The 25,904-nt window shown below is 51.8% G+C and overlaps 1 protein-coding gene across 1 annotated transcript in view; it reads right to left on the bottom strand.

Annotated features, from left to right (window-relative positions):
• Positions 1 to 354: 354 nt before the first annotated feature.
• The window catches only part of LOC127586313 (MAP/microtubule affinity-regulating kinase 4-like), a 113,044-nt gene continuing 87,494 nt past the window's right edge, over positions 355 to 25,904 (bottom strand). The window contains 13 exon segments of the mRNA XM_052044159.1: positions 355 to 562; positions 4,036 to 4,080; positions 8,466 to 8,548; positions 12,805 to 12,862; positions 12,865 to 13,061; positions 13,434 to 13,537; positions 14,173 to 14,193; positions 18,638 to 18,739; positions 18,741 to 18,844; positions 20,448 to 20,482; positions 20,484 to 20,608; positions 23,353 to 23,465; positions 24,196 to 24,295. Coding sequence (XP_051900119.1) covers positions 498 to 562; positions 4,036 to 4,080; positions 8,466 to 8,548; positions 12,805 to 12,862; positions 12,865 to 13,061; positions 13,434 to 13,537; positions 14,173 to 14,193; positions 18,638 to 18,739; positions 18,741 to 18,844; positions 20,448 to 20,482; positions 20,484 to 20,608; positions 23,353 to 23,465; positions 24,196 to 24,295 — 1,152 coding nt within the window. The 3' untranslated portion in view covers positions 355 to 497.

Genomic DNA, 25,904 nt, shown 5'->3' on the forward strand with positions numbered 1-25,904 from the left:
ACCAGCAACCCATCCCATCGCAAGCTGACTGAGGCTCGAGGTGTTGGCCAAAGGCCCTTCGAGGTGGGAGCTCAGCCGAGGCAGCAGGAGACAGGACGTCCCATCGAGATGAAGGAGGAAACCCCCAACATTTGAGGTTTTGAGACAGGTTGGCCGTGCGCAAGGATCCAAAACAGAAGGTAGAAGGTCACCTTCAACACGAGTGGGGGGGAGAGGAGTCTTCATGTGTCTAAAGCTTCAATTCACTGGTGATTTTGGTCACTATGTTCCTGAATGACAGGAAGGTCCCAGAGGTCCTCTTAAAACGCACCCCGTTGACAGAGAGATTGGGCAGACGACAGACCTCAATCTCCCACTGGACAAGTGCTCTGTGTTCTCACGGCCATGGGCACAGGACAAGAGGAAGGGCTCCTGCTGATGGAACTGGCAGCCATTCGCTTCCAGAACCTTGCAGATCAGACCAATCATCTCGCTAGGGTCCCGCGAGCTGGTGATTTTTATATTCCATGTAAGTCTGATCGACCTGGGCTTTGCTTCTTTTTTATCCCAAGATACATTGCAACTAAAACAAAGAGAGTAGAAAGAATTAGTTTCCTCATCCCAAACTTCCATACACTTCCAGGCTGTGATACTCCCAGGGCAGGGTCAACACAGGATGGCTACAGAGATACTCCCTCTACACTGTCCCATCACACACTCCCAGGGCAGGGAAAGCATGGGTAGACACAGGTAAAGCTGCCTCTACACTGTCCCATCACACACTCCCAGGGCAGGACTGCACAGACAGCCAGATCTTCTGGCACCCGTGGGCGACACCTCAGGGGGCTGTGCCTCGGGCTCAGAAGTCTGTGGTTCAGGTCCCATAGATTTTTGGGTCCGAGGGGAACCAAAGGATTAGTGATGAGAGCAGGGAAGTGTTGTTGAGCTGAAAGATGAGCCATGGTCTTGCTGAGTGGCACAGCACGAACGAGGGGCTGAATGGCCTCCCCCTGCTCCTATCTCACTGGTTCTTATTTTCCCACTTTGGAGGCTGAAGCATGGCAGTCCAGACTGAGGGAGTGCGACACTATCCCAGGCGGAGGTTAGTCCCAACCTGAGCCGGATCACCCCAAAGGGACCCGACTCTGTGTGTCTGGTCTGGTTTGGAGCACGGAAACAGGCCCTTTGGCCAGTGAGTCCGTGTTGACCCTCCAGTACCCATTTACGCTAATCCAATCCTGAACCAATTTTATTCACCCCACATTCACATCTCTTCCTGCACCCCCCCCCCCAGATTCTACCCCTCACCCACACGAGGGGCAACTCACAGCGGCCGATTAACCCACCGACCCTTGTACATCTCTGGGATGTGGGAGGAATCCGGAGCGTCACAGGGGAACCCCATGCGGTCACAGGGAGAGCATGCAAACCCCACACACAGACAGCACGGAAGTCGGGATCGAACCCGGGACTCTGGGGCTGGGAGGCAGTGGCTCTACCCACTGCGGCACCCCAAAGCATTTCTCATTAAATCCTTGGGACTGGTTGGAGTTCAGTTTTGGCCACCATCAGGTTGGATTGGGTCACAATGTCTTACTGAGGAGACCTCCAGATGGAGGAACCAAGTCTCGGGCGAGTTGTTGAACTGATGCATGAGGAATGTCCACTATTTATCCTGGAATTAACACCAACAGAACCCATCGTCTGCTCTTTGTGGGATCTTGCTGTACTCAAGCTTGCTGCTGCCTTTCCAGAATCGCAACAGTGACTATGTTTCAAAGGTGCTTGGTACAGGGCTTTGGGGTGTCCTGTGGCCGGGGAAGGTGCTATAGAAATGCGGGGCCATGGTAATGTAGCGGTTAGTGTAATGCTATTACAGCACCAGCGACCCGGGTTCAATTCTGGCCGCTGTCTGTAAGGAGTTTGTACGTTCTCCCGTGTCTGTGTGGGTTTCCTCCGGGTGCTCCGGTTTCCTCCCACATTCCAAAGGGTTAGGAAGTTGTGGGCGTGTTATGTTGGCGCCAGAAGCGTGGCGACACTTGCGGGCTGCCCCCAGAACACTCTACGCAAAAGATGCATTTCACTGTGTGTTTTGATGTACATGTGACTAATAAAGAAATCTTCTTATCTTATAAGACGGACTTTCATCGTTTTCTCCAGCCCAGTGACCACAAGGAAGGCCACAGTTAGATTCCAAGCAATTCCCAATATGACCCTCACCCCTTCCCCGCCCTCATGACCTGCCCATCTATTCCCCACCTCCTTCCCTTTATTCCATGGTCCACTGCCCTCTCCTACCGGATTCCTTCTTCTTCAGCCCTTTGCCTCTTTTACCCATCACCTCTCAGCTTCTTACATCTCCCCCCTCCCCCACCCACCTACCTTCCCCCCTCACCTGGACTCACCTATCACCTGCCACCCCGTGCTCCTCCCTTCTCCCCCGACCTCTTATTCTGGCTTCTGCCCTCTTCCTTTCCAGTCCTGACCCGAAACGTCGACTGTCCATTTCCCTCCACAGATGCTGCCTGACCTGCTGAGTTCCTCCGGCATTTTGTGTGTGTCGCTCCCAATATCCTGAAGGCCGCAGCATTGTGATTGGTCGTCTCCTAACTACACCCTCACCTCTCCCTCCACACACCACCCTCGTCTTCTTGAAGTCATGTAACCTCACGGGAGAAACCCAAACAAGGCCAGGGAAAGTAACAGTGCCGAGTATCCGAGAAAGCTCCTGCTCCACCCCACGTTCCCAGAAAGACATTTACCCTCTGGAAGCAAGGGTTATGTCCCAGTATGGAACCCGTCCATCTCTCTCTGGCTGGGAGGCAGTGATAGACTTTGTCAGCATCTACCCCAACCAGTCTCCCTGTATAACCCCTGACTGCTGATCTGCTACTTTAACCCAACTGCCACCCTGGGTCTCCACTGATGACCAATGAAGGATCCACGGCCACTCGGAGACAGGATAAGGTTGTCCTAGCACCGCTGGCGGACAGAACGGCTCTCGTTCCCGCTGCTCTGGGCCCGGTTAAAACGTGCCCCAGAGCAAACCATCAGTGTTTGACCCTCATCCTTTTCCCCAAACACTTTCCCACAAGAAGAGCTCACTCTTCTCGCCCAGGATGATGCATCATACATTTTGCATTCTTTCGCTCCCTCTCTCTTTCTCCAACTCTCACTGTCTGCCACTCCCCGTCAGTCTCTCTCCCCTCAATTCTACACCAACAACCATACTCCAAAGCCACAAACCCAAAATCCAAGTCGACAGTGCAGGCACCACGGGAATGCTGAGGTGTTGTCTGTAGGACAAGCTGGGTGCAAAAGATCCCACAGCAACGTAAACCAGCCTACCGTCCTTCGACTCTGTCTTTACCTCTCGCTGCCTTGGCAAAGCAGCCAGCGTAATCAAAGGACCCCACCCACCTGGGTCATTCTCTCTTCTCTCCTCTTCCATCAGGTAGAAGATACAGGAGCCTGAGGGCACGTACCACCAGGCTCAAGGACAGCTTCTATCCCACTGTGATAAGACTATTCAACGAGATGGACTCTGACCTCACGATCTACCTTGTTGTGACCTTGCACCTTATTGCACTGCACTTCCTCTGTAGCTGTGACACTTTACTCTGTACTGTTATCGTTTTTACCTGTACTACCTCAATGCACTCCGTACCAACTCAATGTAACTGCACTGTGTAATGAATTGACCTGTACGACCGGTGTGCAAGACAAGTTTTTCACTGGACCTCAGTACAAGTGACAATAATAAACTAATACCAACTGCGCCAAAAGTTGGCCACAGTGAATTATTTCCAAAACCCATCCCTCAACTAGCACAACCAAACAGATACTCAGTCCTTCATTTTAATGCTTCGGGACAGTTTACTGTACAGCAATTGGCTTGATTAAGACAGTAACGGTGATTTGGAAGATCTGCATTGGTCATGAAGTGTTTTGGGACATGCTGGAGTGAGATGACAGAAACTGTACTACTTTCATTCATGTGACTTCTCAAGCCTGCTGGGATGACTGACAGAACGGGCGCAGCAATAAACTCCTCACCTTGTGACCTCAGGTCTCCAGTTTCTCTCAGGTTCGTCTGCGACCCTCAACGATAAAAGAAGAGAAATCGGAAGTTATTAACCACGGCACCCCAGAGCAACGAGAACACACTGTCATTGAGGAGCAGGTCGGCTCGGCACCAAAGGAGGAGAATCAGCCCAGGTTCGGAGGTTCTCTGTCGACCTTAGATGGTCCATCTGCGCCCATACTCGCTTCCCCCCACCCGCTCCATCTCCCCCATCCTCCTCTCCCTCATGTTTATCCCGTAAACCCATCCCTAACATTCACCTCCACCCCACCTCTCAGCTGCCAGTTTCACATTCTTCCTACGGGATAAGGTAGTTCCTCCCGAACTCCCCAGCATGGGTTTTCAATGACAGATCCTGCACTCGCTCCGTGTAAGGGCAATGATATTCCACCTACCACCAATCTCGGGTGACAGCCAATAGGGAAACTCTGGAGAGTGATCCATGTGGTTCCTGCTCCGGGATTTTCCAGCATTTTTGCCCACAGTGGCTTCATTGGGAGAGGAGGGAGGATGGGTTTGAGGGATGAGGCAGGGACTGAACAAGGCCAGATGGCTGACCTCTGGCTCAGGGGGAATGGGTTGAACCCACCCAAGGCAGGAGCATTGGTGCAACAACGGACCGCTGCAATGCTCCGGCAAGGGCCTTGCACCTTATTGTCTGCCTGCATTGCACTCTCTCTGTAACTGGAGCACTGGATTCTGCATTCTGTTATTGCTTTTCCCTTTGTACTACCTCGACGTGCTGATGTTTTGGAATGATCTGACAGGATGGCAGGCAAAATGAGGTTTCCTCACTGTATCTTGGTACATGTCACAATAATAAACCAATTACCAATGTCACCGAGCTGTTCTACAACAGAAGCTATCGCCTTCAGGGGGAAGTGGTGGTTGGCGTGGGTGGGTGGGTGGGGGGTGTGATGAGGGCAGTAAGTGAATAAACACTCCCTCCTCCCGTCAGGTTCCACCTGTAGCTTCATGGGGAGGGCTCCCACCCACGACACATTCCTGAGACTTCAGCACATAACTCTAGGCATAATCTCCCGGTGGGAGCATTATGCTGTTAGGAGGAGGTGTTAAATCATCTGCTCTCCATGGGCGAACCTGCCAATTTTACCCCCCCACCCAATAAATACATTGTTTGCCCATTGCCCCTTTTGTTTGCTCACAGGATGAGGATTTTTTTTTAACCAGTATTTATAGTCCATTCCCAATTGCCCATGAACTGGGGAGTCAGTTAAGAGTCAATCACATTGGCCGGTCTGGAGTCACATACCGGCCAGATCAGATAAGGACTTACCCTGAAAACCTGATAGTTTCACTGCCCCCTCCCTCCAATTCCTGATTTACAGTAATTCCAATAGTGGACTCAGCCCCATACATCATGGGCACATCCCTCCCCACCATCGGTAGTATCTACAGGAGGCGCTGCCTGAAGAAGGCAAAATCTATCGTCAAAGATCCCCCACCATCCGGGCCATGCCATCTTCTCGCAGCTCCCATCGGGCAGGAGGTACGGAAGCCTGAAGTCCCACACCACTAGGTTCAGGAACAGCTACTTCCCTTCAACCATTCAGTTCTTGAACCAACCGGCACAACCCTAATCACCGCAGTTTAGCAACACTGTGACCACCTTGATCACTTTGCACTGAAATGCACTTTGGTTTTTTTTGTTCTAATTGTGTTCTTTCCTGTAAAAATTGTGCATAATTTGTTTATTCTTGTGAATGCTGCTTACGTGATGCTATGTGCCTGTGATGCTGCCGCGAGTTTTTCACTGCACCTGCGCACAGATGGACTTGTGCATGTGACAATAAACTCGACTTTGTCTTATTTAAATGAATTTAACCTCCCCAGTTCCCATGGGAGGGATTTAAACTCACGTCACCAGATCAATGGTCCAGAACTCTGCAGGCCAACCCACCAATTTAACTGCATACTGTGCGCAGGTTGGCTGCTGTGTCACTAAGGTTACAACTGTGACCAAACATTCTGTGGGCGTAAAGTTTTGTGGAACATCTGGGCCATCTCTTCCATTTTCTCCCACCACTACGGCAATGCTCTGCTTTCCACCCCTTCCGGTCGGAATTCTCCCCCTTTTCCCCAACCCCGAATCGCCAACAGGATGCGTCTTACTTTCTCCCTCAATGTTCTGGGCGACCAATGTCAAATCCAAGAGGCTGCCTCCAATCCAATGGCTCCCAAGGCATCCCTTGCCCAGCGCCACTCCCACCCCCTTCCCTGCCGGCAGCCCCAGCCAAACGCCAGACAGTATCCGCTCCTCCTCTGCGTCTCATGGATGTCAGTGGGATATCCCTGAAGGAGTCCCCACAGTCTACACTTGTTCCCCCTTCTCTTTGCCCACCTTCTCATGTCCAAAATCCAAGATGTGGGTCGTGCACAGTGGGAGCTTGTCACCAGTGGGAATTCCGTGTGAGATTCTGCGCCCTGACCCCATGTTCTTCCCCTCTCCACCAGCACCCTCAACACTGCCCAACCAACATGGTGTGACTTGGATCCCGAACCTCACTAAAATGGCCACAGTGTTTTCGTAACATCTCAAAGCAAAACTTGGTTAGCTTTCTGGTCGCTCTCACGCTGCCGCACGTGGGATCTTGCTGTGCACACATTGGACTTCCCTACAACAGTGACCCACGCTTCAGAGGCCCTTCAACAGCTGCCCAGGGCCATGGGACGTCCCTGATGTGGCGTCGAAATGCAAGCGTCTCTCCCTCCCCACCAGACCAGCGATGGATAGTCCAGCCTGGGTTTCTGGAACCCTTCAGCTGGGCATCGGTAGGTGGGGGTCTCCATGCCTGCGCGTGCTCACGGAGGCACGCGTTCATGCCCTTCAGCGTGCACCCATGTACGCGTGCATCCGTCACCCATGTTCGCGTGTCTGCATGTGCATGGATACGCACGTGCCAGAGCGTGTGGGCACCACCACTAGCGTCGGCGTGGATACACCTCTCGTGCGCCCGTGGGCACGGTATACTGGGAGGGGTCGTGCAAGTGCGTGTGTGCGTGCCTTTGCATTTATATCTGCGTATCGATATACCCGAGGCTGCCTGTGCACATGTGCCTGTATCTCCTCTCTGTGTGTACACTGGACCTGGATGGCACCGTTATGTGCTGGACCGGTCCTGGTGAGTAGCTGGCTGTTATACTGCACCATTGGGCCAATTCCCAACACTGTCAGAGCTGGCATCGATAAAAGTGACTTACTTTAATCCCTATGGCTCAGCTCCACACAGTCAGGCACATTTATCATGGAGGTTATCGGTTACAGAGGAGCAGAGAAAGCCTTGACCAGTTGAGTGTTCACAAGGCAGTGGCTCAGACTGAGGTCGGGACCCTGCTCAGTGCGTTAGTGCGGGAAGGACAGAAAGGAAAAAGAGAACAGAGACAGAGATACGTGGTCTCAGGGGGACTCGGAGAAAGTGGGAAGCCCACCCACCCTGCTTCCGCCAATCAGGGACCAGAGAACCACCCCACAGGGCTCCCCCTCCCCTGCTAGCACCTTCCTTGCTCCCAGGAGGTCGGCAATCCTCTGGGATTTCCCACCCCCCCGAAGTCTCCAGGAAATCTTTGTTAATCCTACGGGCAACTCGCTTGTCAGAGAAGTTCGAGAGGGCAGGAGAAATATGAGCAGAGTCCTCAACCCCTCACCATGTGGAGACTCCATGAGGATTGGTGGATGATTCCGGGTGGGGGGGGGGGGTGGATGGGGTGGGGGGGGGTGGATGGGGTGGGGGGGGATCAGATCGATATGAAAGGATGGGATATAATCAGATCAACTGGAGTGGGATGGTTTTGGACGGGTTGGGGTTGGAACGGGATAAGGGGAGGATCGGTTGGAATGGGATAAGGATGGATTGGGATGGGATGGGGTAGGTTGGGGTAGGGTTGGCTGGGGTGGGATTGGCTGGGTCACATCAGGTCAGATACAAGGTGGCAGACCCATTGCTCTACTCCAACAAGTCATCCTCGCCCACCCTCACTAGGTCGTCCTACCTGTTTTCCACCTCCTGCCACCTACCCAGTTGGGCGGCCAGGTGTCCCCCACCCACGGCTCGGGAAGCCGCTCTGTGCTGGTGAACCAGCTCCAACAGTCACGCGTCGAGACTGCCCCAACTCACTCCCCTCTCGAGGGGGATTCAGGGACCAGTGGAGGAGACACACCTGTGCCCATTGGAACCCCCAGGACATTGGGGTGGAAGGACCCACCTTGACGCCCAATCACTCTGCTGACTTGCACTTGGCAAGTCCGCTGCTTCGTCTATGGGGGGGGGGGGAGGCGGGGAGCTGGGGGAGGGGGCTGGGGCGGAGGTGACCACATGACTACACAACCCCACGCACTCCATCAGGTTTGCCGCTGAGCACGAGGTTGAACAAGAAGACTTACTAACGGTCTTGGATCCCTGCGGGAGGGAGTTCCCTGGTACAGGTTTGTTGGCACTCTGCCGTTTTGATGGGTCAATAGTGACCCTAGGAAAGGAAAGACAAGAGGCAGAATTAGGCAGCAGAAAGCTGAAGCAACAAGACCAAGAGCTTAATTATAAAAAAAAGAAAAGATAGATAAATCTCACTTACTAATTGCGACTTTTCTGACCTTGACTTCACCGACCCAGATCACTGATGCTCTCTGGAGCAGATCACGGTGCAGAGTTGGTGAAGTACTTACAACCCGCCTCTTCATTCCCCTGAAGGCTTATGACCCAGATTGAAGCCTTTCTGCCCTTCATGTCAATGCCAGCTCAACTCAAAGTAACCCAACTTGTGCACTCTTCCTTCAAACCCTTCCACCTCCCCGCGTTAACATTGAGTCTCGCTGACCCTTAATCCAAATTGTTTCTTTGAAGCTTGAATCTTTTCAGTCTTCCACACTAGCCTGGAAATTTTACCCAAACGTTTCTCAAGGCACCTAACCCCTTCTGAGATTTTGACGTTGTCTCGAGGGTTTTCAATAGACAGATCCCCCGCAAGGAACACCGACAAAACCAGACTCTGAGGGCTTTTCCTTCCATGGGTTTTCATTTGGGAAAACCAACCATATCGAGGTCTCCGGTGTGAACAATTAATCTTCTGAGGGTCTACACTCCTGATCCAGGTCAATCTTTTCTCAAACTTCCATCGCTGATTCTCATCTACAGGAAATTGGGACCTTGTACAAAACAGCAACATAACTTCCACAGATGCAGGCCATTTGGCCTATCTGGTGTATGTTGGTGTGAGCCACCTCTCACTGCTTACCCCTCCCCTTCTATTCCTTTCTCCGTTTTATAAATACCTCCATGCTGATCACCTCTGAGTGAGGGATTGGTTTAAGTGGGTGCTCACTAACCTGGCTCTACACTGCTCGACTCTACGACTATCTGTGGGAGCTTCCTCGTTCACTCCAATTCCTGGATACTCTCCTGAACTCTGGGGGGAGGGGGAGATGCTCCCTTGATTTGAACTCACCCGCAATTGCAGGCAAGGTAGTGTAGTGGTTAGCGTAACGCTATTACACTGCCAGCGACCTGGGTTCAATTCCGGCCGCTGTCTGTAAGGAGTCTGTACATTCTCCCCGTGTCTGTATGAGTTTCCTCCGGGTGCTCCGGTTTCCTCCCACATTCCAAAGACATATGGGTTAGGAAGTTGTGGGCATGCTATGCTGGTGCCGGAAGTGTGGCGACACTTGCGGGCTACCCCCAGGACACTCTACGCAAAAGATGCATTTCACTGTGTGTTTCGATGTACATGTGACTAATAAAGATATCTTATCATTACATCTCCCCGACCAAAACTATTTCATAATCTTACAAATCTATAAATGGTCACGCCTCCGACTGTTCCCCGTCAGGAGAAAAGAGTTCCAGCCAGCTCAACCATTCCCCATCAGCACCATCTGAGGGTCTGGGATCATCCTCGTAAACAATTCTTGCATCTTTTCCAGTGGGAGACCAGCACGGCCGAGATGGGAAGCAGGGAGGCTCAACCCCTGGCTGATATTCTATAAGCTCAGTGTTGAACTCAACACCCTCAGGGACTTTGCTCTCTCTCTGTGTATCACAACCAGCTCTGCTGAGGAGGCACCCGCCTGTAATGGGGGGTGCGTTTTCCCCTCTCTCCAGTAGCACGGTCTGAACTTCGCAACAAATAAACTGCTGGAGGTACTCAGCGGGTCGAGCAGCATCTGTGGGGGGGTGGAGGGGGAGGAACTATCGACGTTTCGGGTCAAGACCCTACCTCAGATCTGGCAGTTTCCCCCCCGCTACACATGCTGCTCAACCCACTGAGTTTCCTCCAGCAGATCGTTTGATGCTCCAGATTTCTGCATCTGTTGTCTCCTGTGTCTCTATTGTATTATTCCACTGTGAAGTCTCTTCAAGGTATGCCGAGCTGGAAGAGGGTTTCCCCCTCTCTCCAACGGGAGTAGTGCGAGACCCTCCCTCACTGCTCCCCGTGTCTTCGACCACACTCTCACCAAGACTCGCTACTCAAGCCTTGCATCCTTCGGGTCCTGATGCTGGCTACTTCTGATACGGGGGAGGGGGGGAGGGGGAGGGGGAGAGGGACCAAAGTCCCCGAGGGTGTTGAGTTCACACTGAGCTTGTAGAATATCAGCCAGGGGGTGAGCCTCCCAGTTTCCCATCTCGGCCGTGCTGGTCTCCCACTGGAAAAGATGCAAGAATTGTTTACGAGGATGATCCCAGACCCTCAGATGGTGCCGATGGGGAATGGTTGAGCTGGCTGGAACTCTCTTCTCCTGATGGGAAACAGTCGGAGGCGTGAACGCTAGAGGTTTGTAAGATTATGAAATAGTTTTGGTTGGAGAGAGGAGTTGCCAGTTGCAGATGAGTTCAAATCTAAGGAGCATTCCCCCTCCCCTCCAGAGTTCAGGAGAGTAGCCAGGAGGTGGAGTGAAGAAGGATGTTCCCACAGATAGTTATCAGTGCTCCAGATTCCAGCATCTGTAGTCTCTTGCGTCTGCATTACCAGACTTTACATTCCACTGTGCTCCAAATTCCTTTATCTCACGATTTTTATGTTGCTTTATTTGTGTTACTTCTCTCCAGTTCCTCTCATTAATCCAACAACCGGATTCCTCCAACAACAGCTTTAACCCCTACAGTCCCTACACTCGGACACTAACCTCCATCTTGAAAATCCAAAGGACTGCAGATGCTGGAAATCTGAAATAAAAACAGAAACTGCTCGAAATGTTCAGCAGCATCTGTGGAGAGAGAAACAGTTAATGTTTTAGGTTGCTGATCCTCAGTCAGAACTGTTTTCTCTCTTTTTCCCAGTTCTGATGAAGGGTCTTTTGACCTGAAACATTGATCCTGTTTCTCACTCCACAGATGCTGCCTGACCTGTCGAGTGTTTCCAGCATTCTCTCCCTTTGGACACACAAGAGACGGCGAACGCTGGAATCTGGGGCAACGCTGGAGGAACTCAGCGGGTCTGGCAGCATCTGCGGAGGGAGATGGACAGTCAACGTTTTGGGTCGAGACCCTTCATCTGGACTGAAAGGTAGAGGGGAGATGGCTGGTATAAAGATGTGGGAGGGGTGAAGCAAGAGCTGGCAGGTGATTGGTGGATCCAGGTGAAGAGAGGGTGATAGGCAGATGGAGGAGGGGAGGGTGGGGACAGCGAGAGGCTGGGAGGTGGTAGGTGGAGGTGACAAATGGTGGAATCTAGGAGGAAGGCAGAGCGTGGAACCAAATAAGGGGTGGGGAGGGCAGATGGGAGCAGTGGGGGGGGTACCCAGAGGGAGGATTGCTCCATCCCCTTCCCCTCACCTCTTTACACTGGCCACCTCCCTCCTAATTTCCAGTCCAGATGAAGGGTCTCGACCCTAAACATCGACTGTCCATTTCCCTCAGATGCTGCCCGACCCGCTGAGTCCCTCCGGGACCTCGTGCGCAGCGATGCCTTTATTTCAATATTCGACCAACCCTGTCGCGCTGCTCTTGGCGTGAGGCTGTTACGTCGTTAACACTCGCTACTAGCCTCCTTCCGTCCTCATGGGGCACAACCCACGACAGGCCAATGCTCCTGACCTCTCCCTCGTCCTCTGCCACAATTCAATCACAGGGAGAGACGCAGCAGGAAACAGGCCCTTTGGCCCATTGAGCACCATGTTGACACCAATCCTAGCCCAACCCATTTTTAATGGGATTTTTGATCACCCTTCCCCTGGATCCTGGCTCCTGAGCACCTGTTGCTCTCTCAAGGTAACCCTGCTATAAAGTCTGAGGCAACTCCTGCAAGTTGTTGCTCAGGGGATGGAGATAAGTTGGGAGGGCAGACCGGTTGCCGGGGTGACCCCTCGCTGAGGAGAGAACCTGGCCCCTTGGACCTCGAGGTTACCAGGCACCCTCCCCTCCACCAGCTTCTACCCCACTGTGATAAAACTATTGAACGGTTCCCTTATACGATGAGATGGACTCTGACCTCACGATCTACCTTGTTGTGACCTTACACCTTATTGCACTGCACTTCCTCTGTAGCTGTGACACTTTACTCTGTACTGTTATTGTTTTTACCTGTACTACCTCAATGCACTCTGTACTAACTCAATGTAACTGCACTGTGTAATGAACTGACCTGTACGATCGGTGTGCAAGACAAGTTTTTCACTGCACTTCGGTACAAGTGACAATAATAAACCAATACCTCCCCCCCCCCCACCCCCCCTTCACTCGCAGGCGAAGGCGACACCGGAGGTTTGACCTCCCCTCCCTCTCCCCTCTTACCTTCTGGTAAGCTTGGAGGTGAGCTTGGAGAAGAGGTTGGAGGAGGCCCGGCTGCGGGTCTGGGCAGCGGCGTGGCGTCGGGCGAGAGGGTGGGCGAGGTGGGCGAGCCGTTCTGCGCCCCTGCTCGCCGCTCGCGGAGCTGACCCCCGTGGAAGGTGCTGCGGCTGGAGGTGCCCCGCGGGAAGCGGGTGCGGTCGGTAGAGGCGGCGATGCTGTGGGTGGAGGGCGAGGCCGGCGTGGCACGGTTCATGGCTGAGCTGAAACAGGTCAAACACCACAGGTGCGTTACACACCGCCCGGGGGTCCTGGGGGGGCACAGAGGCATCGAGGGACCACCCTTCCCTCCCCAGGCCGGAGGCTTGCCCTGAGTGTGCAGGGTCAGCGGGGAAAGGGTTACTAGTGTGACTGTACAACACACCGCACTCAGCAGGGTAAGGGTTAATCACAGTGCGACTGTACAACACACCACATTCAGCAGGGTGTGACTGAAGAAACCACAGGATCAGTAGACAAGGCGTTTCCTGGCACCCAGGTAACCACCTCGGTGACACACCGCTGACCGTGTCACTCACTCTCCCAGGTTACAGGCACAGCTCCCACCCACACTGGTCAGCGCCCACACTGACTACCTGTTCTCCTTCCCGTTCTGTAGAAGTGATTGTCTGTCGTTGGGTGTGCGGTCAGTGCAAACGTAGGTGTTCCTCCTGCTCATGGCGCTGGCTGGGATATTATTCTAGAGGAAAGGAGAACAGAAGGAGACATTTATTCTCAAATAAATATTCCCGAACCATTCCCCTGGCTCACCAAGTCAAACCAGGGCTCACCGCTGCCGCCTGGTGGTGAGCTCAGCAGGGGACGGGCATAGTGGTTCAGTGCAGCTACTGTCCCTGATCCCAGCTTCTTGTCCCTGAGTCACCAGAGACCCGAGCAGGAAAATCTTTTCCGACACTCCACTGCATTGCCGAGAGAGTGCTGCACTGTCAGAAGCAAGCAATGAACAAGATGCTGGAGGAACTCAGCGGGTCAGGCAGCATCTGACGGAGGGTCTCGGCCTGAAACGTCCACTGTCCATTTCCCCCCACGGACGCTGCCCGACCCTCTTGAGTCCTTCCGGCATCTTGCGTGTTGCTCTGGAGTCCAGCATCTGCCGCCTGTTGTGTCTCCTGCACTGTTCGAGCCGTTCATATGAGGAGTTCAGCCCGGACACTGTTTGCTCTCACGGGTGAGAATAAAACATCCCATTGCAAAAAACAGCCTGGCAGAGTGGCGCAGCGGGCAGAGCAGCTGCCTCATAGCTCCAGGGACCCGGGATCAATCCCGACCTCCGGCGCTGTCTGCATGGATTTTGCACGTTCTCCCTGTGACCGCGGGGGTTTCCCCCTGGGTGCTCTGGTTTCCTCCCACATCTCAAAGGTTGGTGGGTCAATCGGCCACTGTAAGTTGCCCCCCCCCCCGAGTGTGTAGAGGGAGTGACAGTTGATGAGAACGAAATAGCTTGTGTTGGATCAGTGCAAATGGTTGACACAAACTCAGTGGGCCGAAGGGTCTGGTTCAGTGTCGGATAACACGGCTAATGACTGCGGAGTTCCCTCTTGCAACACATCGACATCGGAGAAACAGTCTATCCAATCAACAAATGTGGCTGCTTGTGGGATCTTGCAGTGCACACATTCCCTGATGCACTAGTTACAACAAAGATTATACTTCAAGAATGTTTCATTGACTGTAAATGGGTTGGGCATCCTGTATGAAACATCAACAGCTTCACAAAAATACTTTCTCCAATTAGAAGTCAGTACACTGTGACTACATTTTCTGAGTATCCACCGATAATTGTCAGCCAATCAGCCAGGGTCAGGAGAACTGACTGTGCAGCAGTCAACTTACTCAGAGGATAAAGTCCATGAAGAGAGCACAGGAACTGGAAATGACAGCAACCTCTCCCAGTAAAAGCAGGCAAACCTCTCCAGAAAATGCAGCGGCAGGAGCATAACTACATATAAATGACAGTCAAAGTCGAGCTTATTGTCACATGCACAAGTACACGTGTGCACAGGTGAAACGAAAAACTTACTTGCAACAGCATCACAGGCACAGAGCATCAGATAAGCAGCATTCACAAGAAAAACATTAAACATAAATAAAACAATTTTTACAAGAAAGAACAGAATTAGAATAAAAAGACAAAGTGGTCTTAATACGAAGTGGTCGTGGTGTTGCCAAACTGTAGTGATTAGGGTTGTGCAGGTTGGTTCAAGAACCGAATGGTTGAAGGGAAGTAGCTGTTCCTGAACCTGGTGGTGTGGGACTTCAGGCTTCTGTACCTCCTGCTCGATGGAAGCTGTGAGAAGATGGCACAGCCCGGATGGTGGGGATCTTTGATGATAGATGTTGCCTTCTTGAGGCAGCGCCTCCTGTAGCTACTACCGATGGTGGGGAGGGATGTGCCCGTGATGGATTGGCCTGAGTCCACTACTCTCTGCAGCTTCTTACATTCCTGCGCTTTCGAATTGCCGTCCCAGACCGTGATGCAACCAGTCAGGACACTTTCAACAGCACATCTGTAGAAGCTTGTTAAAGTGTTCAGTGACAAGCCGAACCTCCTTAACCTCTTAAGAAAGTAAAGACGCTAAAGTAACTCAATCTCAGTCACTTCTAGTGGGTGATCAATATTCCTGACAGAGAAATTACCCACACATTCTCTGCTCCACCCAGAATTGGCACCGTCACCGTAAGAATTGTCTGGATTTCACATAGATTTCTGCTGCTCTGCTTAAATTAAGCCAAAGTGAGTCAACAAGCAAACCATGTGTGGGCCACAACACCAATGAAAGCCTTGTAGGTCAGAGACATTTCCCCTGGGTGGGGTGTGGGTCAGTCTCAGTATAAGGGGTCGACCATTCAGGGTAGAGATGGAAAGAAGTTCCAGCAGCTAGAGGTTGATGAATCCTCAGAATTCTCTGCCCAAGAGCGCTGTGGGGCCTCAGTCACTGAGCGTATTGAACACAGAGGTCGACGAATATTAGATATTAAGGGAATCGAGGGACGTGGAATTAGTGGACAAAAATTGTGTCAAAGTAAAAGATCAGCCAGGATCTTATTGGACGGCACAGCAGACATGAGGGGCCGAATGGCCTCCTCGTGATTCTACCTCTGAAGTTTTCCCACATCACAAGACCAAGATGCCGAGGTCGAGAGGGTTGAGAGCTTCAAGTGAACATCACCAACGGCCTGTCCTGGTCCAACTACGTAGATGTCATGGCCAAGAAAGCTCACCAGTGTCTCTACTTCCTCAGGAGGTGAAAGAAATACGGCATGTCCGGATTGAACCACACCAAATGTTATCGATGCACCATAGAAAGCATCCTATCCGGAATCATCACGACTTGGTATGGCAACTGTTCTGCCCGAGACCGCAAGAAACTGCAGAGAGTTGTGGACACAGCCCAGCGTCTCATGGAAATCAGCCTCCCCTCCAGGGACTCTGTCTACACTTCCCGCTGCCTCGGTAAAGCAGCCAGCATAATCAAAGACCCCACCCACCATAGACATTCTCTCTTCTCCCCTCTCCCATCGCGCAGAAGATACAAAAGCCTGAAAGCATGTACCACCAGGCTCAAGGACAGCTTCTATCCCGCTGTTATAAGACTATTGAATGGTCCCCTAGTACAATAAGATGGACTCTTGACCACACGACCTACCTCATCATGGCTTTGCACCTCATTGTCTGCCTGCACTGTGACTGTAACACTAGATTCTGCATTCTGTTATTTCTCTTCCCTTGAACTACCTCGATGTACTGATGTGGTGAGATGATCTGTATGGATGGCATGCAGAACAAAGTTTTTCACTGTACCTCAGTACATGTGACAATACTAAACCAATTTACCATGAGGTTCTGCCTTGAGACAGATCCTGTAGGAGTTCGAGAGTACAGATTTTTCAGTGAAGGTACAAAAGCCAATAGCGATCTGACCTGGAATTAAGGAGCGATCTCCAACACTCTGGGGGAGGGTTGTGGGGGGTCACAGCAGTAGTCAAATTAATTCCTTCCCAACCCTCGCCAACGCATTCACTTCCCAATTCTGGAAGTACCGGATTGGAAGTGAACGTTGTTTGACTTGGAAGGTTGCAGAGGGGTCGGTCAAAAGGAGGAACCTCCAGGGACAGGTTCATCGGAGCAGGAAGATGGGGGTGGTGGGGAGACGGTGGAGGGGAGGGGGCTGTGAGGAGGGGGTGGAGGAGGGGAGGGGTTGGTAGGGAGACAGAGAGGATCAGAGGCACCCTAGTGGAGGGGTACAGGGGGACAGAGAGAAGTGGGTAAAGGTAAAAAACAGGGAGGAGGACAAAACACCTGAGGGAGAGTCAGAGACAGTGCTTCACCTGGGACAGAAATGGAAATCCTGCTCAGTTGGAGCCCCATTTTTCAGGGAATCTGTGCTCAGGGAGTTTAACCTCAGCCCACTGAGCTGACTGCAGGAGCGAACACCTGGTGTGAGCCCTCACATCAGCAGAACAACTCCGCACCCTGGGTTACAGTCTGACTGACAGAGACATGTTTTCACTTCACTGAGCCTCGGGAGCTGTGGGTGTGACCCTCTCTTCCATATGCATGTTCAGCTTGTTAATGAGATGACTCAGCCACACGGCTATATCGAGGAGTGTGTGGGTGCAGGAGTGACTTCTGTTTGAATTAACACAGACATTGGAGATGGAGAGAGAGCGCGCGGGGTGGGGGGGGGGAGAGAGAGAGCGCGTGATGGGGGGAGAGAGAGTGCGCGGGGAGGAGAGGGGAGGAGAGAGAAAATGAGAGAACCAGATTGGAACTGTCCTGACACTGGGGTGGGTGTGGGGGAGAAAAGTGCTGGAAACAATGAAACTACTGGATTGTTTCCATGCCATGAATCAGGGAAGGGAATTTTCCACCTTCCCCTCTTCCCCTGTCCGGTTTCCATGTGACTCCGGACCCATCAATGTGGTTATCTGCCTCCTCAGTTCAGGGGCAATGAGGAATGGACAATAAATGCTGGCGTATCCAGCGATGCCTCGATCCAGTATATGGATAAATACAAGCTTCCTTTAAGAAAACAACCTTGAATTTCAAACCTCAACCTCACCGTGCTGGGGCAGAGGGGTGAACTTGGGAGGAGGAATGGATGACTGTCTTGCAAAATCCAACCCTCAAAGGGGCGATGGTTGGAGGCTCCCCACCCAGCACCAGCCTTTTCCCACCGCCTCAACCCCACCAAAACCTCAACAAAACCAAGGAACGAATCATTGACCAGGAGGGGAAAGTCAGGAGACCACGTGGAAAGTTTCATGGGTGGATCGGACGTGGAGAGAGGTAGCAGTCCATCGTGGACACAACCTTCCCCACCACTGACAGCATCTACAGGAGGCGCTGCCTCAAGAAGGTGGCATCCATCCTCAAGGATCGCCACCATCCTGGCCATGCCCTCTTCTCGCTGCTGCCATTGGGCAGGAGGTACAGAAGCCTGAAGTCCCACACCACCAGGTTCAGGAACAGCTACTTTCTTACAGCCATCAGGTTCTTGAACCAACCGGCACAACCCTAACCCCACCTCAGCAACGGAACACGACGGACCACCTCTCGCACTGCTGTGGACTTGACCCTGATCGTGCTTTTTTTGCACCAACGTTTTGACTCTTTCTTCACTGCCTTGTATAATGTATGCTCTGTGTGTTGTCTGTACCTACGTGCCTGTGATGCTGCTGCAAGAAAGTTTTCCATTGTACCTGCGCCTCACCGGACTGGTGCACGTGGCGATCAACTCGATGGATTTGGGAGCGCCTTACGTTGGTGGGACCCGACACTTTTCCTTCGGTCGGGGATCTCTGACTTGTTGGGGTTGTTGGCGCTGCTGACCATGGGGCTGGAGGGAGGGACGCCACTCCTGGAGCTGCCGGTGACTGCCGGGGCTGTCCACCTTGCGGGATGGGATGCGTTCTTCCTTCAGGTCGTGGTCGGCCGTGCTGGTTTGGCTGCGCTTGGGGTGAGAGGTCAGCGCCGCAGGCCCACCTGTGGGGAAACAAGGGCCCGGGCCTGTTAGATGTTCCCGTAGCGACCAGCCCTTCTGTCCTCTCGAAGGATGGAAATTCACAAGGAGCCGCCAAATCCACCCGCAACCCCAAATCTATCCTAAATCCACCCCTCCACCCCACCTCGTCCACTCCGTCTCCTCAAATTCACCCCTTCACCCTCCTCAAATCCACCCCTCCACCCCACTCCCACCCCTCTCCCTCCTGGCTCCATCTGCCCGTCAGCCCCCTCCTCACCTAGTTCCAGCTATCTCCCGCTAGCTCCTGCCTCACTACCCCCTCTCCTTTATACTGGCTGTCTCCCCTCTAGCACTCTCCGTCCTGGGTCCTGACCCGAAATGTCCACCATCCCTCTGCCTCCAGAGATGCTGCCTGAGCCTCTGAGTTCCTCCAGCAGCTTGTTATTTTGCAACACCCTGTACTCGTGTGGCTCAGCAGGCCACCCTCTTGCCTCCGAGTTGGGGGGGTGGGGTCACAGGTTCAAGTCCCGCCCCAGACTCCTGGGTCTTGGGATCTGGCCTGACTGATCCCATCACTGAGGGATGCTACACTGTTGAGGAATCACCTTTGGTGGACAGAAGTGACCTTCAATAGCGTCAGAGTCATGCAGCACGGAAACAGGCCCTTCAGCCCAAATCACCCATGCCGACCAAGGTGCCTAGCTCACAGTTAGTCCCAGTTGGCTGCATTTGGCCCATATCCCTCTAACCTTTCCTATCCATGTATCTGTCCAAATGTCGCTATTGTACCTGCCTCAACTACTTCCTCTGGCAGCTTGTTCCATACACCCATCGTCCTCTATGTGAAGAAGTTGCCCCTCAGGTCCCTTTTAAATCTTTCCCCTCTCATCTTAAACCTATGCCCTCTAGTTTTTGATTCCCTTTCCCTGGGAAAAAGACTGTGTACATTCACCCTGTCTATGCCCCTCATGATTTTATACACCTCATATTGTCAATGTTAATGGAGGCTCGTGGAGACTACTCTGAAATTGTGGGTACACGGAATCTCCCCAACGTTGTCAAGCCAAGGTTCATCCCTCAACCAATAACATAACAATAATTTAACAAATCATTGCTCATCGTGGGCTTTTGCTTTGGGTTCAACACACGTGCTGGAGGAACTCAGTGGGTCAGGCAGCCTCTGTGGAGGGAAATGGACAGTTGAAGGGAGGAGCAGGGGTGGCGGGTATAAAAAGGTGGAGCAAGAGCTGGCAGGTGATAGGTGTATCCAGGCGAGAGGATGATGATAGGCAGGTGAGGGAGGGGGGAGAGTGGAGGTGACAAAGGACTGAAGATGATGGAATCTGATAGGACAGGAAGGTGGAGCCTGGAATCAAGGGAGGGAGGAGGGAGGGGAACCAGTGGGAGGTGAATGTGGGTGATGGGCAGATAGAGAGAGTGGGAAGGGGAAGGAGAGAGGGTGATGGGGGCTGATGTATCAGGAGGAGGGGGAAAAGGGGAAAAGGGAGAGAGAGTTTGAGAATTTGACTGGGCCTCGTGCTTTCCCCTTGCTTGTCTCTTCTCCCCCCACTGCGGACATTTAGGCCCAGTGGCCGGGGGGGGGGTGTCCCACATTCTACTCACTGAAGTCGCTGTGCCGACGTTGTCTGTGGTAGGTGGGACGAGCTACGTTGGCTCCTGCTGTGCGTCGAGCTCTGACTTGTGGTACTGGTGTTCAGCTCGTTGCTCGGTCGGATCTTGGCCAACGAGAGGTTACTGCCGGTGTGGGAGTCGCCAGCGTCCAACTGGAAGAGGGGAAAGAACCAATGTGAGAGGAGGAGTCCATGGGCCACCACCTTGATCGCTCCATTTCACCACACTGGTGGAAACTCTCCTCAAAATGTCTCCATGTCCCTCTGGCCAACTTATCCAAAGGCGACAACTGACAGCAGCCATTAACTCGTTCCCAGTAGCCTAGAGGTTACATTGGAGGGTGACCAACCTAGAGGTCACCAGCTCAACGTTCACCATGATTCAGCTGAACTCTGGTTCATTTGAAAGACAGTGAAAGATTGCAGTCAAAATGCACCCCATGCATTTGCAGAGAGATGGTGGGCTGTCTCTACCACCCCCACCACTCTCGTCAATACGACTCCAGACTCACACAACGTCCTAGACTCTCAATGCCGTCCCAACCCTAACCAAACACTTTTGGGACCAACACTGTGACCCAGGTATTGAATCAGGTAACCAGACTCCTGTTCACTCTGTAAAACACTTGCACATCCCAGAGTTAACTTACAAGGAGAAATTACACAAACTAGGGTTAAAGTTGGAAAGTTGAGGCATGACTCAATTGTGGTTTACAAGATATTAAGGGGAGCTGACAGAGGGAAATCATTCTCACTGTTCAAGATGTCTGGGACGAAGGGCAGAGATGAAAAATTAGATCCAGGGTTTCGGAGTGCAGTTCGGAAATACTTCTCCACAGAGGGAGAGAAATTCAAATGCACAGGAATGTAAGAAGCTGCAGAGGGCAGTGGACTCTGCCCAATACATCACGGGCACATCCCTCCCCACCATCGGTAGTATCTACAGGAGGCGCTGATTGGCCTTCTCGTGTTCTTCCCAAGCAATGTGTCATAAAGTCAAGAGCAATACAGGATGAAAACAGGCCCTTTGGCCCAACTCATCTGTGCTGACCAAGATGCCCATCTAAGCTACTCCCATTTTTCTGCGTTTGGCCCATATCCCTCTTAGGCCCATAAAGGTTTTCTACCTATGTATTAGTCTAGGTGTCTTTTAAATGTTATACTGTACCTACCTCAACTAATTCCTCTAGCAGCTTGTGCTTAACCAACATCTGAGGGAATGGTTTCAAAGGTGAAAGAAACTTCTCGCCAGCAGAGTTGGACCAACATTGCTTTATTAAACCCTTTTGTATAGACTGTGTTCCCTCTTAGACCCCTTATTTAAGGAAGGATACATCAGCATTGAGGCAGATGAAAGAGATTCCCTCAGCTATATCCTGCGATGAGAGGATTGTCCCATCACGAACGGCTAACAAGGTGGATCTGTATTCTTTGGAGTTTAGAAGAATGAGGGGTGATCTTACTGGAACATACAAGATCTGGAAGGGGTGCGACTGGGAAGATGTTGAGATGTCTCCACAAATGGGAGAGTCTCAAAGGAAGGGAGGTAGTTAGAAGATTTCGGGGGGCGGTCAGTTACAACTGAGTGTGTGGGGAACTTGAAGCAGGGCCCATCGAGTCCATGGCAACCAGCAAGCAATGTCTATAACGGTCCTGCAGCCTCACAATAACAGCAGTGCACTTTATAGACGGCACACACTGCGAGAACAGTGCGCAGGCGGTGGAGGGAGTGAGTGCTGAGAATGGCTCCGTGGTCCTGTGACCAAGGCTCAAACCCGGACTGGAGACTGTCTCTTTCATCTGGGTGATTACAGCACAGCACAGACTTCACTGTGTGCAGTTTCTGGTCGCCCCATTACAGGAAGGATGTGGAGGCTTTGGAGAGGGTGCAGAAGAGGTTCACCAGGTTGCTGCCTGGATTAGAGGGTATTAGCCATAAGGGAGAGGTTGGAAAGAGAAAGGGCAGGCAGAGTTGAATCTGAGCAGGTATAAGTGGTTGGACTTGGGAGGTCAAACATAAGTCGAAAAGTATGGCAAGACCGTTAACAGCATTGTTGTGGAGAGGGATCTTGGGGTCCAAGTCCATAACTCACTGAAAGTGGCCACACAAGTAGATAGGGTGGTAAAGAAGGTGTACGGCATGCTTGCCTTCATTGGTTGGGGCACTGAGTACAAGAGTCAGGAAGTCACATCGCAGCTGTATAAAGCTTTGGTTAGGCCGCACTTGAAGTATTGTGTTCAATTCTGGTCGCCCCATTACAGGAAGGGTGTGGAGGCTTTGGAGAGGGTGCAGAAGATTAGAGATTAGAAACCAGGATGCTGCCTGGTTTAGAGGATTGTGCTATAAGAAGTGATTGGACAAACTGAGTTGTTTCGCTGGAGAGTCGGAGGCTGAGGGGAGACCTGATAGAAATGCATAAAATAATGAGAGGCATACATAGGGTACACAGTCAAAATCTTTTTTCTTTGGGTAGAAATGTCAAATACTGGAGGACATGCATTTAAGGTGGGGGGGCGGTGCGTTTAAAGGAGATGTGCGGGGCGTTTTTTTTTACACAGAGAGTGGTGGGTGCCTGGAATGGGCTGCCAGGGGTGCTGGTGGAGGCAGATACGATAGTGGTGTTTAAGAGGCTGTTAGACAGACACATGAATATGCAGGGAACGGAGGGATATGGAGCAGGTACAAGCAGAAGAGATTTAGTTTAATTCGGCGTTTTGTGGGGCGTAGACACTGCGGGCCGAAGGGCCTGTTCCTGTGCTGTACTGTTCCGTGTTCGATGTTCAGTTTTAAGGTTGGAAAAGAATGCAGATGCCAGATGCGAGATGTCACCGTGTTAACCCATTGATCTAGCCAGGCGCACAAAGTTGAGTCGGCCCAAGTTAAAATGCCCTTTTACCTCACTCTTATTCCTGCCCAGGAGGAGGTAGGTGGCTGTCACTTCATTATACTTGTGCTTGGTCAGGGCCTCTTTAATCTCCTCTCGTGTGTAACCCATTCCAACCATCACTTCTGTTAACGAAAATGGAGAAAAGGTTAACCTGCAGTCACAGATGGGTGTCCGAGCACAGAGCTCAGGGTGGCCTCCTTAAGGTTAGACTGAAATCCCTGTATTTTTAAAAATGTATTTATTGACGTTTCTGGATCTGGACATCACAGGCAAGGCCAGCATTTACTGCCCATCTCTAATTGCCCTGCAGAAGGTGGGAGTGAGCCTCTTGCTTGAACCACTGCAGTCCTTGTGGTGAAGATGCTCCCACGGTGCTGTTGGGGAGGGAGTTCCAGGGTTCAGACCCAGAGATAAGATATTTATTTATTAGTCACGCGTACATCGAAACACACATTGAAATGCGTCTTTTTGCGTTACTGAGAATGTGCTGGGGGCAGCCCGCAAGTGTCGCCACGCTTCCGGCGCCAACATAGCATGCCCACAACTTCCTAACCCTTACGCCTTTGGAATGGGGGAGGAAACCGGAGCACCCGGAGGAAACCCACGCAGACACGGGGAGAATGTACAAACTCCTTACAGACAGCGGCGGGAATTGAACCCGGGTCGCTGGCGCTGTAATAGTGTGACGCTAACCGCTACACTACCCTGCCTGAAGGAATGGCCATTTATTTCCAAGTCAGGTGAAACTTGGTGGGTAACCAGCAGATACCTATGCAGGAAGCCTTGTGATCTCACAACTGAAGAGTTTGAACGGGGAGAGATGTTTGTCGCTGAAGGATATACCACTCTCACCTATGCGTTTGTTGTCTCCCAGGTCCTGTTCGGGTTCCATGTAAGGTCGGAGCTCGTCTCCATCGCAGCCGACGTTTATCCACTTGTCCTTCATGATTTGCTGGTGAGATTGGAAAAGAACAGACCATTAGTGTTGGTCCATTGGCCCCTACCCACGATGCTCCCCCTAACCATGTGGTCATTGTGTGTGTGCAGTGTGCCAATGTTATCCTCACCTGGAGGTGACTGGATAACTCCACCGTTAATCAGGCTTGTCACTGTAAATGACTGAGGCTGATTTGTATGGCCCTATCCTCCATTCACAGGATTTCTCTGGAAAATTAGCCCGCTATTGTCGGGAGGAGGTGCTGTAGTTTCTGTCATACATTCAAGTTCCTCCCTTCTTTAAATAGATTGCTGAGTAAATTGCTTTTTTTGCACTCATTCTGTTGAGACTCATTCTTGCCCCCACCTCCCACTCACTGGCTGATAACTGTCTTATTAAATACACCACTGCCAGTCAGGCTATCAAGGACACAAACTGCCCCAGCCTCATCTCCATCAGCTTTGGATCACATTTCATTTCCAAGAGCCTGGTATAGGAACTCCAAAGCGCAGGAACGCAAGAGGCTACAGAGAGTGGTGGACTCAGCCAGTTCCATCACGGGAACTGACGTTCACAGGTATGAGAAGCCCAGACAGGATTAATAAGGGATCCACCTTCCTGAGAGGAGGTCAGGAACATAGAACGCTACAGCACAGTACAGGCCCTTCGGCCCACAACGTGGTGCCGACATTTTATCCTGCTCCAATATCCATCTAAACCTTCCCTCCCACATAGCCCCCCATTTCTCTATCATTCATGCGTCTATTTAAGAGTCTCTTAAATGTCCCTAATGTATCTGCCCCCATAACCTCTACTGGCAGTGCATTTCACGCACCCACCACTCTCTGTGTAAAAAACTTACCTCTGACATCCCCCTTATACCTTCCTCCAATCACCTTAAAATTATGTCCTCTTGTGTTAGCCATTGTCGCCCTGGGAAAAAGTCTCTGACTGTCCACTCAACCTTTTCCTCTTATCATCTTGCACATCTCTATCAGGTCACCTCTCATCCTCCTTCTCTCCATAGAGAAAAGCCCGAGCTCACTCAACCTATCCTCATAAGACATGCTCTCCAATCCAGGCAACATCCTGGTAAATCTCCTCTGCACCCTCTCTAAAGCTTCCACATCCTTCCTATAATGAGGTGACCAGAACTGAACGCAACACTCCAAGTGTGGTCCAACCAGAGTTCTATAGAGCTGCAACATTACCTCATGGCTCTTGAACTCAATACCCTGACTAATGAAGGCCAACACACCATACGCCTTCTTAACAACCCTAACGACCTGCACGGTAACCTTGAGGGATCTATGGATGTGGACCCCAAGATCCCTCTGTTCCTCCACACTGCTAAGAGTCCTGCCATTAACCTTGTATTCTGCCTTCAAATTTGATCTCCTGAAGTGTATCACTTCACACTTTTCTGGGTTGAACTCCATCTGCCACTTCTCAGCCCAGGTCTGCATCCTATCAATGTCCTGTTGTAACCTACAACAACCTTCTGCACCATCCACAATTCCACCAACCTTTGTGTCATCAGCAAACTTACTAACCCACCCTTCCACATCCTCATCCAAGTCATTTAAAAAAAAATCACAAAGAGCAGGGGTCCCAGAACAGATCC

The sequence above is a fragment of the Pristis pectinata genome, chromosome 35, assembly GCF_009764475.1.
Source record: "Pristis pectinata isolate sPriPec2 chromosome 35, sPriPec2.1.pri, whole genome shotgun sequence".
NCBI lineage: Eukaryota > Metazoa > Chordata > Chondrichthyes > Rhinopristiformes > Pristidae > Pristis > Pristis pectinata.